General features: G+C 47.5%; 1 protein-coding gene across 3 annotated transcripts in view; it reads right to left on the bottom strand.

Annotated features, from left to right (window-relative positions):
• Positions 1-18,644, bottom strand: part of FGD5 (FYVE, RhoGEF and PH domain containing 5) — a 120,182-nt gene that overhangs the window by 22,393 nt on the left and 79,145 nt on the right. For 2 of the 3 annotated variants that reach the window (XM_072720231.1, XM_072720233.1), the window contains 6 exons: positions 12,894-13,054; positions 12,468-12,624; positions 11,747-11,834; positions 9,975-10,025; positions 9,317-9,375; positions 1,179-1,250 (listed from right to left, as the gene is read on the bottom strand). In XM_072720231.1, the coding sequence (XP_072576332.1) occupies positions 1,179-1,250; positions 9,317-9,375; positions 9,975-10,025; positions 11,747-11,834; positions 12,468-12,624; positions 12,894-13,054 (588 nt within the window). The remainder of the gene's footprint in view (positions 1-1,178; positions 1,251-9,316; positions 9,376-9,974; positions 10,026-11,746; positions 11,835-12,467; positions 12,625-12,893; positions 13,055-18,644) is intronic. The other variant, XM_072720232.1, reaches the window with a different exon arrangement.

The following is an 18,644-nucleotide window of genomic DNA, read 5'->3' as shown; positions in this document are numbered from 1 at the left end:
AAGAAGGATTGGGGAAAGGCTCTGAGTAGGAACCGTTAGTTACGATGCCTCCCAAAGTACCAGAGAATAGCTCATGGGTGAATTCCCAGCTTTAGAGAGATGCCCGTGTTTGCCAGCACAGCTCTGGAGACAGACAACTCTGCTTTTTAGGAACACTCCACCCTGAATTATATACCAAGTCCCAGACACTGTTCTGGCCTTCAAGTGATCCAGACAGTGACTCCTTCCCTGGTTTGCTGTCTTGAGGAGACCTTCAGACTGGACACTCTGAAGGTTTGCTAAAACAGTGGAAGACCTGTGAATAGCTGTTACAGGCTCCTTAATTCTGGAGGATGTTTAAAACAGATGTTTATTCTTTTTAAAATATTTTATTTATTCATGAGAGACACACACAGAGAGAGGCAGAGACACAGGCAGAGAGAGAAGCAGGCTCCATGCAGGGAGCCCAATGCGGGACTTGATCTCAGGACTCCAGGATCATGCCCTGGGCTGAAGGCAGGAGCTAAACCGCCGAGCCACTCAGGCGTCCCTAAAATAATTGTTTAATGTTACCTAAAGTTAAATAAAATAGATGTTTAATAAATATCTACTGAATTGATAATCCTGGGCCAAAACAGTAGGTGTGATTTTATAGAATCTCAGACCAGTGAGATCCCTGCTAATTTTGAATAAAATATCCTGAGCACAACCTCTCATTTGTCTCTTGTCCTTCATGGACCATAGCAGGTAACAAACACATTTTTGACTATTTTTGAGCTGAGTTTTATGTTTTCCATTTGGAAGCTTAAAAGTGGGTAAATTTGTCTCTTGAAGAATATTATTTTTAAGATACTTTGTTGGGGCTCCTGAGAGATGGTTTTCCTGATTTCCCAGCAATGCTGGGCTAAACTAAAAATACTTGGCCATCTCTTCTTCTCAGAGGTGAAAAGAACTACCGGGGACTCTGAACCCAAATGGCGCTGTTCCTTTAAAGATCCTGAAAGTGGAAAACCCCACTGGGAGGCAGCCCATGGGTCTTGTAGCCCAGCAGACCGCCCACCCTCCCTCCTCTGGTAAACAGCACCTGCAGCCAGGCCTGTCTGGGACCAGCCCAGCTGAACAATGGGTCTTATCAGAGCCTCACCCGCCTGCCTAGCAGGCCGCCCTCTGTCCCTGCCCATGGCGGCGGTGGCACTCACCCTTCCTGGCTGGAGGAGATCCCCTTGGCCCCGAACACTGTGCTCAATGTGGACCAGCTTCTGCAGATTTTCCTGTGGGTGGGAGCAGAGTGATGGGGAGATGGTCAGGACCCATGCAGGGGGTCTCATCCCCTTTGCTGGGAGTGTCATTGCTTCTACTTCAGAGGAGGAAAAGGGAGCCCAGAAGGGCCTTGTCCAAAATCTGACCTCTCATCCATGGCAGGGTTGGGACCTGAGCCTGGGTCTGCAGGATGCCAGACCTGTGGGCTGCTCATATTCAAGCTAGTCCCTCTGGGCCTGGGATCTGACACGACCATCTTCTGCGTGCCATGGTGCAAGCCCCCTGCCCTTGCTATGCTATCCGAGAGCCATATTTATCATCAGGCCATGGCCCCTACTCTAAATCTGTGTACCCCATAAAGCCTGGAGCATCCAGACTTCATTAACCCAGAGTAGACAGATGCCCACGACCAGACTGTCTCTCTGGGCTTGCAGCCCAGAATGGGGCCTCTAGATAGTAATCAAGAAAATGTTCTACCTGGGGAAGAAACAGATCTAGGTTCCTTGAAGGAAAAGTAAGTGTGCCTGGGAACTCCTGTTGGTCCCTCACTGGGTTACCGGAATACACAGTGACACACCTCCCTTCCCTCTGCACAGCACCCCCATTATGCTGGAAGTAACCTACCCATGGGGTGGGTGCCCCGTGAAGCCCATGCAGGATCAGGTTCTAAAGTCAACAAATAAGGTGAAAATTGTATATAGGGACATTGCCTTGAAAAGGCTTTTACCCCATCCATAGTTTTAGGCACAAAATCCTGCACGCTAGAAATGTGTGATAATTGTTCCATTTCCACTCGTGATGTAGAATGCTGCACGAGAACAGTGGCCCTAGCCTAACAGTGAGAAAAGGATAATCTACACAATCCTGACTCTTCTTACATCTACTGGAGAGCCGAAGTCACAAGGCAACCAATTGACCCAAGTCCTAAAGATTGACAAGCCCCTTCACAGCGACATAAGGCACGTGTACTGTTGCAACACACAGGAGGAAGAGGCAGCTGCATAAAGGAGGATAAGAAGAAAGCAGATAAAATGTTAATGGATTCTGCAAGGTCAGGTGTGGCCTGATGGGATAGTTTAGAATAAAAGAGAGCCCCAGACTCAAGGCACATCTGCAATCACTGGCAAGCTCTTTTCCAGCAGTTCCCACTAGGTGCTCATAAGGAGGACTAGAGGCAGAGCAGAGGACCAGAAAGGACCCCCCCGCTTGGTGGTGAAGGCATGCTGGCTGCCACTGGGGGGGCTGCCATACAACCCTGCCAACTTCCCCAGTTCCTTCTCTTGTACAAAACCCTCAGCCCCTAAAAGAAGCCAAGAAATCCACTCCCGGAGAACAGGCAAAATGCCACTCAGTGCTTCTGGGGAAAGGGCAGAGGCAAAAGCTGTCTCCCCTAAGAAGAGAGGAGGTGCCCCCTTGGGCCCAGGATTATGCACCAATACAAAGCAGAAACCTGTCCAAGACCTGCCACGGCCACAAGACAGTGTTTGGCTACCATGCAGAGGAGGAGCAGGAACACAGAGAAAGCTTGGCTTGTAGGCCCTGCTGAAGACCGAGGCTTGTCTAGGAGAGCAGAGACTTATGAGCATAGCACTGAGTGACAGGAAACAGCAGTCTACATTTGAGAAGGGGCAAGAGCATAGAGAGAGGCCCCTTCTGTGCTGCAGGGATTGTTAAGAGCTGAAGGTGGGAAGGAAAATGAGAAAAATTCTCTAGCATCTCAGGCCCCACAAACAGCACCAGGTAATAGCAGCCCTCTTCTGAAGGAATGTGAAGTCTAGGCAGCTCTGAAGGTGACACAGCAACAACAAAACCCAAACCCAACTCAACTACTGACTGGACTGACCCAACTCCTACCCCCTACATTAATGACATGATTAAAAAGGAGGCATTCGCACTTCTGGGGTAGATACCATTTCCCTCAGTCTCCACAATTCTTCCAACACATAATATCTGGCATTCAGTCAAAAATTATGAGAGAAACACAAAATAGCAAGAAAGAACTCTAATTAATTTTCAAGAAATAAAGCATTCAACAAAACCAGGAGAGGTGGCACAAATGTTAGTAAAACCATCAGACAGGGACTTTATTTTACTTTATTTTTTTAAAAGATTTTATTTATTTATGAGAGGCAGAGACACAGGCAGAGGGAGGAGGTGGCTCTCTGTGGGGAGCCTGATGTGGGACTTGATCCCAGGACCCCAGGATCATGACCTGTGCCAAAGGGAGATGCTCAACCACTGAGCCACCCAGGTGCCCCAGACAAGGACTTTAGAATAACTATAATTAGTATGTTAAAGGAGCTAGTGAAAAAAGTAGGATGCATGCATGAACAGATGGAGAATTTCCACAGGGATAGAAACTATAAAAGAGAGTCAAATGGAAATGTTAAAAACAAAAAATGTAATATTAGAAATGTAGAATTCCCTTGACAGGCTTAGCAGCAAACTAATCACAGCTGAGGAAAGAATAAATGAACTTGGAGGTAGATAGGTTGCAATTAACAAACTAAAACACAAGGAGAAAAAAGAGTGGGTGTGGGGAGCAGAGCATCTAAAACAATTTTCCAAAATTAATGAATGACAATAGACCCAGGAAGCTTGATAATCACAGCCCCCTAAAAACATACATACTTAGATACCATAGTCAAACTTCTAAAAGTCAAATGTAAAGAGATCTTGAAGGCAGCCAGAACAAAGGGACACACTATGTAAGAGGGATAAATATTAATATTACAGTGGATTTCTTATCGGAAACTATACAGGTCATAAGATAGTGGAATGGCATCTTTAGAAAAAAAAATTGGTCAATCCAGATATTTTCCCCAGGAAAATGTCTTTCAAGAATGAAGGTAAATTGACCAATCAAATAAATGGGCTATGGATGGTGGGACCCAGGTTTCTTAATGCTGGAGTGGAAATTATATAGATAAGCAAGGGGATGAGGCTAGAATGATCCACATGGTAATGATCAGAATTGGGGCTTACTGATAAAGAACTCATACATACTTTAATATGGATACAGATGGTTATGTATAGAAATATTTACAGACATGAGTATACACACAGGTTACTATATAAACACTTAATTTTTTGCTCTGAAAGTAAGAGGAGAGCAGCCCGGGTGGCTCAGCGGTTTAGCGCTGCCTTTGGCCCAGGGCATGACCCTGGGGTCCCGGGATTGAGTCCCACGTCGGGCTCCCTGCATGGAGCCTGCTTCTCCCTCTGCTTTTGTCTCTGTCTCTCTGTGTGTCATGAATAAATAAATAAATAAAATCTTAAAAAAAAAAAAAAAAGAAAGAAAGAAAGAAAGAAAGAAAGAAAGAGGACCTGAAAGATAGGATAGCCTACTTTGTGCCCAGATCTTGGCTTCTAATACCATTATCAGGAACCAGGACTCCTTGGAGAAATGGCTGATTCTAAGTCTGGGGAAGGAAATAAACAAGATAAGCTTGGGACATCTTTGTAGTGCCAGAAAGTAGGAAAGTGCTCAAAAAATAAACAAACAAAACAAAAAATCCCACCCAAATCCATACTGATGGAGGGTACATGGAAAGTACAGAGGAACCAATTGACAGGGCTCCCAATGGCCAAAGCTGCAACAACTTGAGAAATAAATAAAGTGGTAGGAGATCATAATCTAAACATAAAACAAATATCCATGAGCACTTATTTATTTATTTATAAAGATTTTACTTATTCAATTGAGATAGAGAGCATGAGCAGGGGGAAAGATAGAGGGAGAAGCAGACTCCCTGCCGAGCAGGGAGCCCGACTTGGGGCTCGATCCCAGGATCCTGAGATCACGACCTGAGCTGAAGGCAGATGCTTAACTGATTGAGACACCCAGGCACCCCAGCACTTACTGATTTAAATGATTTACTTATGATGAGTAAATATATTAAAAAAAATAAGGAAGAAGAGACAAAGATCCCATGCAGAAGAATTCCAAATAATTTAGGCATCTGCTTGGTCTTCAAGGAGAGGGAATATAACTCCTCACTCCTTAAATGTGGGCTGTGCATAATGACTTTCTTCCAACAAGTATGGACTATGTGGGGAGAAGGGATAACCTTATGAAGTTTAAATAAAATTGGAGAAATCTGACAGACAAAACCTCAGCCAGGTGGTCAAAGTCAACATCAGCACTCCCAAACCATGTTGCCAGTGTGTACCCTCAGTACAATGTCATGAAAGTGGTACTTTACTTCCATGATATTTCTCCCAAAACCTATGAATCCAGTCTGTTCATGAGAAAACTATCAGACAAATTCTTTTTTTTTTTTTCATATACACATATCAGACAAATTCCAATAGGGGGGCATCCTTTAATATACCTGGACCAGTATTCTTCAAATTTATCAAAGTCATCAAAACCAAGGACAGTCTGAGCAACCATTACAGTCAAGAGAGGCCAAAGGAAATATGATGACTAAGTGTGATATACTGGATGGGAACTTGGAACAAACATTAGGCAAAGATTAAGGACATTTCAGTGAACTTTAATAATACCATATCAATACTGGTTCTTTAATGTACCATACTAATACAAAGATGCTAGCTAGTACTAGGGGAAACTGCATGGGATACATGGGAACTTTCTATATTCTCTTTCTCCATTTTTTCTGTAAGTTTAAAATTTTCCTAAAAACTAAACACTGTTCACAAAGTAGGACGGTGATTGCCAGGGGTTGCAGGGAGGGGCTTATAGCATTTAATGGGGATAGTTTCAGTTGGAGATGGTGAAAAAGTTCTGAAGGTGGATGGTGGTGATGGTCACACAACAATGTCAATGTACTTAATGCTGATGAACTGTGCACTTAAAAGTGGTTAAGTTGTCAATTTTATGTAACATGTATTGTAACTCAATAAAAATTTAAGTCTACTTAAAAAACAAACATTAAAAATCGGAGAACCCAGACTTACACCTGTCCTCTCTGTTCTAGAGGGAGACAGTTTACTCTCATGCTATGGGGAAGAGGACAGTCAATGGCCAATTTGATCAAAAGCCTTGAAAGCCTGACCTTACAACTAGATGTGGGATTTTTCTTCTAGGGAATCCTCTGAGGTTTGGTCAGAGTGACTGCAATTAAAAGCAAGGTACATCCACCCTCTGATCTAACCTGTGACCAGTCCTTGAAGGAGCACCCAGGGCTCACAAACCTGGGAGCCAACTCCGAACCTCCATGCCTACATTCATGACATTCCTCATGGCTGGGTCAAGAAAAAAGAAAAAGAAAAACCCAAATGCGAGAGAAAAAAACAAAGGGCCCTTTGTACATTTATGTGTGTCATGTGAGAAAGGAGCAGGTGCCACGCACATGGGCATATGCACATGTTTTCACACAAGAACGTGTGTGAGGTTGCAGGTCTGAACTTGTGAGTGATGTATGCAGCCATGTCTGGCCTAGAGGCTAAGAAAGGTTCAAGTTCAAGCCTCGGTCCCATGCTGAGAGCTGTGTGATCCTGGGTGAAGCAACTTGTCTCTCCAGACCTTAGTTTCCTTGCTTGTGACACTGGGCTGATAATAGTGCCTCTGCTGTTCAGAGGGGAATATTGGCACAATCCCATGCTCAACAGAGGCAGCTATGGTCACCATGAGAAGGATGCTACATGGGAATCTGCTACAGCCTTTCCTAAAATGCTGGAGAAGATGACTTTTCCCACTTCTAAGACGTTCCCATCCCATCTTCACATTGTTCCTATTTATTCCTTGTCTTCCCTCAAGATGTGAGGATCATGGCATAGGAGGGGCTACCCAGGCCCCAGTTCTTAGAGTCACACTTCCCAAAGCTTCTCTCATCACTAACAGTCTTCTGCTAATGGGCTACTCAATGGATTGATAGTTTGGCTTGGCTGCCAGTGCTTTATCCTAGTGAGCTTATCAGGGGCATTTCAGACCAGGTGTCAGGTAGGTATGTGGGCCCCATTTCAGGGTGGTGGGATTTGGCTCTTTCTAGAAACCATATCTCCAGCTTTGCTAACTTTGTGGGGAGTTGTAGCAATGGTCTGATGTGAGCATAAAGGTCACGTGAATGTTGACACCTCCAGGAAGCCTTCTGTGGTTCTTACAACCAGGAAGTACCTCCCTAAAGTACTTCCACTGAATGTAATGTGGAGACACAGAAGGCTTTGTAAAAAAGGGGAATGGCACCATCAGATCTATTTTAACAGGATCACTCTGAATGGAATGGCAAGGCTGGGAGGTGATGAGGCCTGAGGTGGGCAGTGACCATGGGGAGGGAGATGCAGAGCCCCAGCCTGCCCTTTAGCCACTCAAGCCATTGAGCTCTGCCCTGACATTGGGTTTATCTGGACCTGCCTGCCCATGCCCCAGGCAGAGCCCTAGCCTGGTCCCAGCAAGTGTGCAACAGGGGCTGCCAATCCAGGGCAGGCCCCACATGGTGTCCCCAGGCAGCTGGAGATCAGGGCCAGGCTGTGCCAGGCACAGCGTCTAACCCCAGTCTTCGACAAAGCCAGGGGAGTTGGGGTAGAGAGGGGGTCGGCCTGCGGCTACTCCAGCTCCTCCTGCAAGAGGCTGCCGCACATGAGCTCACCCACAGGAGAGAAGACATGGCCCTTCTGACCTAGTTTTCCTTCTTGGAAACAGAGGCATCCCTGGCTGAAGCAGGGTGCAGAGAAGCCAGCCCCTCTGCTGCTATGTCATGATGGGGCATGGGATGCCAAAGCACTTCTGTCTCTGGCCACATTGGAGGAAATTTCACTGTATATATGTATACACTGTATATATGGGATGCTAAAACAACAAAGAACAAGGAGCTCATGAACCCCAGAGCGGGAGGGCAGATGACCTGATGATGACAACGTATCTGATGTACTGATTTTCACACTCACTTGGCTTTAGCCTCCACCCTCAGCACACCCTCTCTTCAGACTCTTGTCCTGCTTCACCTACCCTGCTCCCGTCTTCGGCCAAGCTGGGTGGCTCTCTGAACTCTAATGTGACCTATCCTTCGCCATCTCCATACCTCTGCCCAGGCCAGCCCCTCTTCCTGGCACACCTTTCCTCTCTCTGCTCCCCGTGGGGGCACCTCGCACATCATCACCTCTCATAGCCCTGACTGGGAGAGATGGCTCCATTCTCTGAACCATGTGACATTTTCTCTCTCCCTCACGGTGCTTATCATGTCCACACATTTATCCCTTCACAAGCTGTGATTTCCTCCATGTTGGGATTCATGTCTTAACTCTACCTCCAGTCCCCAACACAAGGCTGACATAGAGTAGGTGTCCAATAGATGTGACTCGCCTCCCCCTTCTGCCTGTGGATGATTCACTATAAGGATGCACAGCAGAGCTGAGCAACCACTCGGCACGTATGCCACCATCACTCCCACCCCTGCTGGTGGAATACATCCCTAATCCATCACCGAACTCTTTCCCACTGGGTGAGGACTCAGCCTCAGAATCCTTCTCAACACAAAGCTCTAGCCTATTTACATCTTAGTGGAGCAGAAAATATGTGGACACAAGTAATCAAGGTAGCCACTTGAACAGAGCTGGTATATGGGATAAAGTTGGCCATGCTTGGCAGAAAGCTAGTAAATACCAGATCAGTGTCCAACAAACAGAGTCACACTCTGGCAGACTGTGTGTGCACTTAGAGCTCATGTATTCTTTTGGATTTTCAAACTTTTGTGAGAAAAACATTTACCTGGCAAACTTGTTAAAAATGCATATCCCTGGACCTTACCCCCAGATATTCTGGCTGAGAAGACCTAAGGTGTGCCGAGGGATTTGTAGCTTACAAGGCACACCAGGTGCTAATGCAGATGGTCCCAGACCACAGTTGGGACATTACTTACCAGATTTGTCAAAGTCTGTAGCCTCCCTCACTATTCTAATGGTGAACCAGAAACCTGGACAGGAACACACAGTACCTGAGGTCACAGCAAGTGTCAGGGCCAGAACCCAATGGCCAAGAACTCTTTGCAAAGTCCTGTGACACAGATGGTTGTCTGTAGCACTCCTAGAAGTGGAGTATCACAAGGCAGACCTGGGCAGGCTGGAGGGGTCCTAGACCTGAACCCCAGAGAAGGAGCCCAGGAAACAGACTTACCCCTTGCTCCATGCTGTCATTGGCACGGTCTGTGACTTTGGAGATGAGGGTCAGTGCACCTGTGGAGGGAGGCAGAGACGATAGTCCCCCTTCTGGGAAGGAGGGCCAGCCCAGCAGCCACCATCCTCGCCTCCTTCGTATCCTCCCCTCTCCCCAACCCACTCCCCAAGATCACTGCAGTTGCAGGGGCCTATGCGTGGGTGGCACCAATTTTTCCCATGGCTGGGTCAGGTCACAGGCCCAACCCTAGCTTTGCTACTACTATCTTAAGTGACCTTGACAGTGATTTGACCACTCTGTGCCTTCGTTTCCTCAGCTGTAAACAGAATATGTTAAAATAGAGACTGCCTTGGCAGGTCATATGAAGGGACAGTCACACAGAATTGGGAGGAAACAGACACTGTGGTGACTTTTTTAGCCCTGGCCCATCTCTGATCACCAAATTCTGATCACTACCCTCTCCTTTGACTAGATGGCAGCCCAACCCAGGGAGTCCCAGGCTTGAGGGGGGCGGGGAAATCATCTCAGAAGCCCCAGAGGTTTCCTGCCCCACAGCACATCCAGCTGCCAGGGAGGGGGCTGTGTCCTGCACCAGAGCTGGGAAACAGGGACCGAAAGAGGAATGTGTCGCCGTCCTCTGGGTTCAGGCTGCACTTACCCTGTGTGTTATCATACTCAGCGGAGTCCGGACAAAGGTTGTTTAAATAGTCTGCAGGGAGAATGAGAGCCAGGGTCAGCTTGCCCCAGGGAAGACTGCCCCTCCTGTCCACAGCAGGAGCCCCCCTCTCCAGACTTGGAAGAAACATGCCAGAAGAATGGGGCATCTACCCTCTTGCCCCTGTTAGTTAGCCTGCGATACCACCACACTAGAACAAAACAGGCCCCCGAGCCATCACCAGCATCACTGCCACCATGGCTAGCTATTCACTCATTCAACGTGGATCTATCCAGCGCTTGCTGTGTGCCTGGAGTTGTGCTATGCCTTCAGGATATGGACACAGACAAGGTGAATCCCTGCCGCTGAGAAGCACACTGTCTTCTAGGGGAACAGATGTGACTATCAACACAGCAGAGTGTGATGTATTAAACCTTTAACACATTTATACCCCAAAGCTCTACATGGGCTGGCCTCTCTCCAGCTACCTCTCCACGTCACTCATTCACTCTGGCAATGCTGGGACTCTTACTATTGCTTGAACATGGCAAGTCTGTAATACCCCCGGGCCTTTGCACTCACTATTCCCTCTATCCAGTATTCTCTTCTTCCAGATTTTTGTAGGGTTCATGTTCTCATTTTGCTGAGATCTCTGTGCAATGTTACCTCCTCAGAGAGGTCCTTCCTGAGTGCTGTATCTAATTCAGAGGCCTATTTACCTCCATCCCCTCAGCCTGCTTTATTTTCTTCAGAGCTCTTATTTCTGACATATATTTTTATTTCCTTCTTAGTTTGTTAGCGTAAAAACTCCACAACATCACAGAGTTTCAGCTGTTTAATTCAGTGCTATATCTCTAGCATCTAGCACAGGGCCTGGTACAGAGTAGATGCTCAATAAACACTTGTTGAATTAGATGAACAAATTCTCTGTCTCCCTGGCTTTAACAGACTTTCCTTATGGCCTGGTCACCACCTGGAATTACATACATATCTCTTTGTGTGGTTGCCTGTCTCCCTCACTGGAACAGCAGTTCTCCAGGCCTGGCATCTTTGTCCATTTGGGAGGCAGTTGGGTAAATGAGTCTGGAGCTCAGGACAGAGGTGTGGTGTTTCTGGGAGGTGGAAGTAGGGGAGGGAATGACTTTCCCTGGGGCAGAGTTTGTAAAGTGGGGAGGAAGGAAAGAGGACCTAGGACTGAGCCCCAAGAAATACTGACATTTACAGAACAGTAGAGGAAGGGAGTTGTCAATACAGATGGGAGAGGGGTAGTAGAGAGGTCGAGGGAGGCAGGGGGAGAGAGTACAGAAGCCTCAGGATGAGATGATTTTGAGAAGCAGGAAGTTGTCAGTGGCTAAGCCATGAGATGGTCAGAGCAGGTTTAAGGCGGCCTTTTTTGGCCACAAGAAGGGACTGGTGATAAGAACAGCTTTAGGGAAATGAAGCACTAACTGAGGAAATGCAGAACAGGGGAAGGTATGAGCTTCTGTGTTTTAGGATGGGAGAGGCTGAAGGAAGACAAAGATGGCCACTGAAGTGAGATTTCCAAGGTGGCAGCAGGGGATCCAAAGCTCAGCTAGAGGGAAAGTGGTGGCACAGTCCAGCCTGTCTGGAGGCGCAGTAGCCAGGAACTGAGAGCAATCCTCCTACTACCCATTCCCACCACAATGGGAGGGGAGGGGGTCATCACACAGCTTGCCAATGTCACCAGCACCCCTTCTTAGGTGCCTTCTTTCCCTGCATCACCTCAGTGTACCTTGACCTCCTGTGGGGCCCACCTGTGAGGAGCACTTGGTACTGGAAGAGGCGCTGAACCACCCGCAGCAGCCGGTGCTTCACGTTCTGGCCACCTCCTTGCTGACTCTGCTGCTCCCAAGAGACAAGGGAGGACAAAACTCCATTAGAGACCCCTGTCTTGAGGTACCAGGCTCATGGAATCTCTCATACACTGTCCCATCCACACTACTTCCTGGCCACACCGAGCTTCTCCCCTCTTTAAAACCAGGTCCCCCTCCTCCAGGAAGGCCTCCCAGATTAGCACCACCCTGCCATGACAGTTCATTCCTTAGCCTCACAGTTAGTGCTACATTCAGTAACATGTATCTACTAGTCCCTGCTTTGCATCTAGTGTCAGTAAAAGAAAAAAGCCCCCATTTTCTGTCTAGTAACTGGGTCCCCAGTTGATGGTCCATTTGTTGGTTACTCTAACAGCTGGGGCCCCAGCTTGCTTTGTGCTTTTCTACTGGGACAGGAGAACAGTCACTAAAACCCTTGCCATGGTGGGGGGTCATAGAGTTGTCATCAATCACCCATCAGGGAATGTTCTCAGTTCTAGGTCTTCCCTCCAGCTGGGCCACCCTTTCCTCCCCCATCCAGGCCCTCCCTTCTGACCTTCAGCCTCAGACCTACCAAGAAGCCCCCCTGGTTTGCAGTAAGCCCTTCCATGCCCACCCCACCCCTGTATATTAGAGCAAGTTCTTAGAGGACCAAGGGACCCACCTCAAACTCACGGACAGCAGCTGCCAGCCGTGGAGAATGCAAGCAGGTCTCACTGAGCAGACTCAGATACCTGTCGAACTGCAGGATGTGAGCAGCATGGTGGTCAAACTCCTGCTCCCGGGCCAGGAAGACATCGGCCACCTTCTGCTGGCCCTCCCTGCAGCCGGGGAGGGGGATGGGACAGGGAGAACTCAGCCTTGGGACCAGCACCGTGGTAAGTGGTGAGAGCTAGAGTCACGTTACTGGGTGGAACCACAGCTTGACCCTCTCGTACTCCCACTCGTTTTACTTTGGGCAAATGACCTAACACCTGTGTCTTGGCTTCCACATCAGTCAAATGAAGACACCATTCCACATGGTGGGGTTTTAACTGCCCCCACCCCCCACTGCAGTGGAAGTAGGGAAAGGAGTCCATGGACAGCTCACCAGTGCAACAGCCTCTCCCCCAGCTCCTCCAGGATTCCCTGATGAAGGTCTCGGATGGCTGGGAGTTCGCTTAGGCCACGCCTCAGCTCTTCCCTGGACAACGTGTCCTTGCCCTCTTGGTCTATTTCATCCAAGGCCCTTGTGACAGCTCCATGGAAATCCTGAAACCCCAAAGGCTTGTTACCCAGTTGACAGGACTGAGCACAAGTTCTCCCTGGCAGCTCCCGAGGGGCTCTGAAGCCCTGGCCTACACACAGATAGCATAGGACCTTAGGCCAGCGTTTCAGACCCCAGTGTTCTCACCTGTAAAATAGGGGTTATAACACATACCTGGTGATCACAGGTAACTGATGCCCCAAAAGCACCCAACACAACTGCTGTTACAGCGGAGGGCTTTAAAGCATGGTCATTCCTGAACTTGGGGCATGCTGTTCTTCTGAAAAGTTGGGTGATTCCCTCTCTGAAGAAATACAAAGTGCTCTACCATTATCTATCTTTGAAAAGGTTCATGTACTGTGTTGCTTTAGAATAAAGTCTAAAGAAATCATAGGCAAACCCTCCATGGCTTATTAAGCAATCACTGAAATTGATGCAGATGGTAACTATGTACAGATATTCATGTCTTAGAGCTAAATCAAGAAAGGATACAAAAGTTGTCTTTCTACCCTAACACAGTCCTATAAAACAGGAACAAAGGAAAAAGTAAAAGGAAATGGAGGGAATGTAAACAGTGGTTGTGCTCAGAGATTAGGAATGACTTTTTTTTTCCTTTGTTTTAATCACTTTAAAAAAATCCAACTAAATTTAATGATTTAAACATTAGGAATGATTTTTTTCTTCTTTGTTTTAATCACTTTAAAAAAATCCAACTAAATTTAGTGAACATTAAAATTATGACAAATACAAGGCCCCCTCCTCATGAAAAAAATTTTTTATCTTCAACTACACCCACTCTTGCAAGAGCCATAGGTCTGTAGTTTTAAATACATGGGATACACTGAGACCACCTCGAATTGTGGAGCGCTGCACATTAGGCAGACATCCCATGAGAGGTCTTGTGGTCCAGCCCAAATTAAGAAGGTCCAATCACTTTTATAGCATTCAGGACAGATGATCACAATGCCTTGTTTGATTGCCTCCCTGATGGAGAACTCATGACTGAGCAAGACAGTTAATTCCACTGCTGAACAGTTTTCATTGCTAGAATGGTCTCTTTACATTGAGATCTGAAAGGACAAAATGCCTGAAAGGATGAGCAGCCCCTCCTCCAGGAAGTCTTTCTGGTCTCCGCTCCCCCCCCCGCCCCCCCCAAGTAAAGGAATGCAGGAGAAGGAGAGGGATAGGCAAAAAAGGCAGGGAGGTAGGACAGGGCCAGATGGGGGGACAAGGGAAGAGAGAAAGAAAAATGAGAAAGCAGAGAAAAAGAGAGAGGGAGAAAGACAGAGGAGAGAGAGGGAGGGCTGGAGGGAAGGAGGGACTGAGGAGAGGGCAGGACCCAGAATGTGAGAGGCAGACACTTTGCTGTGCCCTGCCCCTCCAATATCTGTAAAGATGCTGCCTGTGCCGTCAGGCGGAGGACACAGATGTGCGGGTTACAAAGGTCTCTGCTTCCTGAACACCTCATCCTGTCCGGAGCTGACCTCCTGCTACTGCAACCTGCTCTGCCGGGAATTGGCAGGGAGGACAAGGAGACGGCGGCCTACCCTGGCCTGTGGTTCCAAGGAGGGTGGATGAGCTGGTTCCTCCTAAGGCCAGCCCTCATTAGCCCCAGTCTGGTGCAATTTGAAGGTCTCAGGACACCTCTAGCCCCATCACTGAGGTCAGAAACTTGGGGCTGAGTCTTGAACTAATGAACAGATTCTCTGGCTGAAGGCATGTGTGTCCTTAAGTGGAGGCCACATGCTAGAGCTATAATTAGAAACCAAATCCCATTGTATCTAAGCTATCAGAGCCTTTCCTGAAAGCATGTTTCAGAGGGTGGAGAAAGTGTGAACTACAAGTGAGAAGGAACTAGGGGGAGGTGGTGTTTAATCCTTCTTTCTGCCCATAGCTTGCTCTGAGATCCTGGGGTCGCTCTGAACTGGGAGTAGGGGTTTCTCTACCCAGGGCAGGAGGACCCTCCCACTCTTCCTTATGAGTCTCCATGTTTAGGAGCCAGCCTCCAGTCCTGCAGAGTCTTCTCAGCCCTGGCACCCCAAAGAAAGGAAGAAAACATCCCAATGAGGACAATAATCCCTCTTGCTTGGGCAGTTGATTGACAGAGGATTTTTCACACATTGTCATCGGATCTGCACCAGGTTCAAGCTCAGAGACACCAGAAGAGTAGCTGATGACTGTGGGCAAGCTGTCACTTGTCTGAGCCTCAGTTTCCTCATCTGTAAAGTAGGGATAACAGTATCACTAAGTACAGCATGAGGCTGCTGAGAAGCTCATCCTGATGTTTAAACTGCTTTGTAAACTGTAAAGTGCTATCCTCATGGCAGCTGTGATTATATTTTGGGTATGACATCTTTAGAGCAGGGTCACATCTGTTTTTGTTTCCTGCTGTGTTTCTTAACTCCAACAGAGCATGTGACACAGAGGAGTTTGATAGTACTTGCTGACTACTGACTGACTGAAAGACCTTTATTTAACAGAAAAGGACAATAGGCCATAGGGAGCTAAGATTGCAATTTGGTCACCCTGCTGCCCAGATTACCACAAAAAAGGGAAGAGGGCAAAGGCAAGGGAGAGAAGGAAGGACAAGCAAAGACAAGAGTGATGGCTGCATGTGCACTGCACCCCAGGGAGCTAAAATATTAACTGCTCTGCAAGCTAGTTTCTCATCTGTAATTAATTCTCACTAAATTGACTTAGTCCCAACGGGCAGGATGGCCATCATCAACATGACTCATTTTAAAAACTGGAGCATAATTGGACTCGCCACAAACATCCGTTCTTAAAACTCTTGCATTGCCTGGCAGCGCTGAGTGCCAGCCACACCATCTATCACTCCCTGAAAGATTTCTGCTGTCCTAATAATTCTGGCCATCACTGCACTTGGGGTCTGTCAGACGGAGGAAGAGAGTAGGAGATATCCGGCTCTCATCCCCTTATTCATTCAACAAATATTCTGAGTGTCTGCTCTGCACCAAGCCCTGAGGAGAGAGTGGGAGCAGGAAATGTTGTTATGCCCTCAAAGAGTTTGTAATCTAGGAAAAAGAGAGGAGTAAAAACACAAATTCGATGCAAAGGTATAAGTGTTGTGATGGGGAAAAGCATAGGAGCCACAGTTGGTCATAAGAGGGAGACCTGGCTTACCTCTGGGAAAGCATGCCAGGAAGGCAACACCTCCACTGAAAAAAGAGGGGAGTGTTTCAGGCAGTGGGGACAGCACGTGCAAAGGCCTTGAGGCGGAGGAGGAACTAAATTGAGTGTGTCTTGGGTGTAGCGTGTGTGTGCATGTGAGTGTGTGCACCTTGCAAAAAATGTACAGGATTAGAGTATGATGGCCCTGGAGGATCAGAACAGAGAACCCACCCCACAGGGCCCTGTGGGCTTTTAGAGGCACTTGGTTTTCATCCTGGGATCTCTCTTAGAAAATTTACTTTGTTGGGAGAACAAACTGGAGGTGGCCAGAATGAGAGCAAGACCGTTCCAGTCATCCAGGAGAGAGGCCTAGATGGTGGCCTCCAATGGTGGCCATGGGGATGGAGAGAGGGGACAGACTAGAGATAATAAGGAAAAAGAACTGAGTGGTCTCAATGCCTGCTGGGTCCAGTCCGAACCCCTCTGGGCACCAGAGGCCTTTCTGATCTGGTCTGCCTTCTCACCATACTCATTTCCCAGCTCTCTGTGGAGCTCCCGTTCCAGCCTCAGAGCCTCTAGGTCCCAAGTCAAGGCCTAGAGAACAAAAATGAGTCCCTGTCTACCTGGAGAGTTGTGTGTGACCTTGGGAAAGTCACTTCATCCCTGTGGACCTCAATTTCCCCCTCTGCTAAATGGGGATACAAATTCATGCTTCACAGAGTTTGTATACATTGCCTTCTGTTATGTTTTAGGATGATTTGTTCCTGTGCCTTCCTTCTCCCCTAGACTGAGTTTTACTTATCTCTGTATCCCCAGCACCCAGAGTGGGAGCGCTCCAGGGTGCTCCCAGGGAAAGTGAGCAACACATGACAACACCCAATATGTACCAAAAACTTGCACCATGTTAGCCATGTGTGTTCAACACTGTACATTCACTTTCCCATCTAATCTTCAGAACAACCCTCTCACTTTCACACTAATATTATTTCTATTAGCTGATAAAATAACCAGGCCCAGAGGGGTTAAGTAATTTGCCCAATGTCACCAAGATGGCAAGATTTGAGCCCAAGTCAGATTGACTCCAAAGTCCCAGATCTTTCCATTGCTCCACACTAACCTCACATTTACAAATGGGCCCAGACAGGGGACCTGACTTGCTCAGGTCCAGGAGGTAGACTAGAACCTAGTTCTTCAGAGTGCTGGCCGGGCTTGTGCCCACCCTTGGAAACCCTAAGGCAGTCTGGTGGAGAGGCCCGAGTGTAGGGACTGCTTCTCTGCCTCTGGAGCCCAGACATTTCCCGGAGCTCACATGGTTCTTAGAACCCTGTCTTGGGCTTGTGTGCAGTAGAAGCAGAGACCTCACGTACAGGGGCCTGGTCCCTTGGCCCCTTTCTCTCTTCTCTAAACACACTACTGAGTTTTCTGGGCAACACAGCATCTCTGTTCTCTGGGATCAACAGTTGGTGGGTAACCAGGATTTCCTCCTCCCTGCAAATAGTCAAACCACTGATGTTGCTGCCAAAAGTCAAATAGACTCACTAGGATCCCATCTGGCCAAATACGAATCAACCTCAACCATACCCGCCCAATGTCACAAACACGCACTGGCAGGCCCCGACCTGTTCAGTAGACATGGCTTCACCTGGCCTGGTCAGTCACGGGAGGATATTTTGGAACCCTGAAAATAATTCTATGTAGAGGCACACAAAGACTTTTTTTTTAAGAAGAGAGGAAGTTGGGAGGGGCAAAGGGAGAGAGAATCTTAAGCAGGCTCCATGCCCAGCACAGAGCCCAACACAGGGCTTAATCCCTACAACCCTGAGATCATGACCTAGGGCAAAATCAGGAGTCAGACACTTAAATGACTGAGCCACATGGGTGCCCCTATCCTTTTTTTTTTAGGCTTTTAAAAAAATTTATTTATTCATGAGAGACACACAGAGAGAGGCAGAGACATAGGCAGAGAGAAAGGCCGGCTCTTTGCAATGTGGGACTCGATCCCAGGACCCTGGGATCATGACCTGAGCCAAAGGCAGACAGACACTCAACCACTGAACCACCTAGGCACCTGGCACCCCTAGACTTCTTAAACTGTATTAAAAAAAATGTATGAGCCATTCAGAAAAATAAGTAAATTAGATTTCATGTTAACAGATAAATATGGAAAAAAGGAATTTGGTTGTTCTATGTAACTTTTCCTATTCTTGTCACTTTTCTGTAAAGTTGAATTAGGGGTGACTGGGTGGTGCAGTCAGTTGAGGCACTGACTCTTGGTTTTGACTCATGATCTCAGGGTTGTGAGATCAAGCCCCACACTGGCCTCCATGCTTGGCACTCAGTGTGGAGTCTACTTAAGATTCTCTCTCCTTCTCCCTCTGCTCCTCCCACTGTGCTCTTGCTCTGTCTCTCTCTCTCTAAAATAAATAAATAAATCTTTAAAATAAATAGAATTTTAAAATCACT

This window comes from Vulpes vulpes, chromosome 9, assembly GCF_048418805.1.
Source record: "Vulpes vulpes isolate BD-2025 chromosome 9, VulVul3, whole genome shotgun sequence".
Taxonomy (NCBI): domain Eukaryota; kingdom Metazoa; phylum Chordata; class Mammalia; order Carnivora; family Canidae; genus Vulpes; species Vulpes vulpes.
This window is presented reverse-complemented; position numbering and strand designations above follow the sequence as displayed.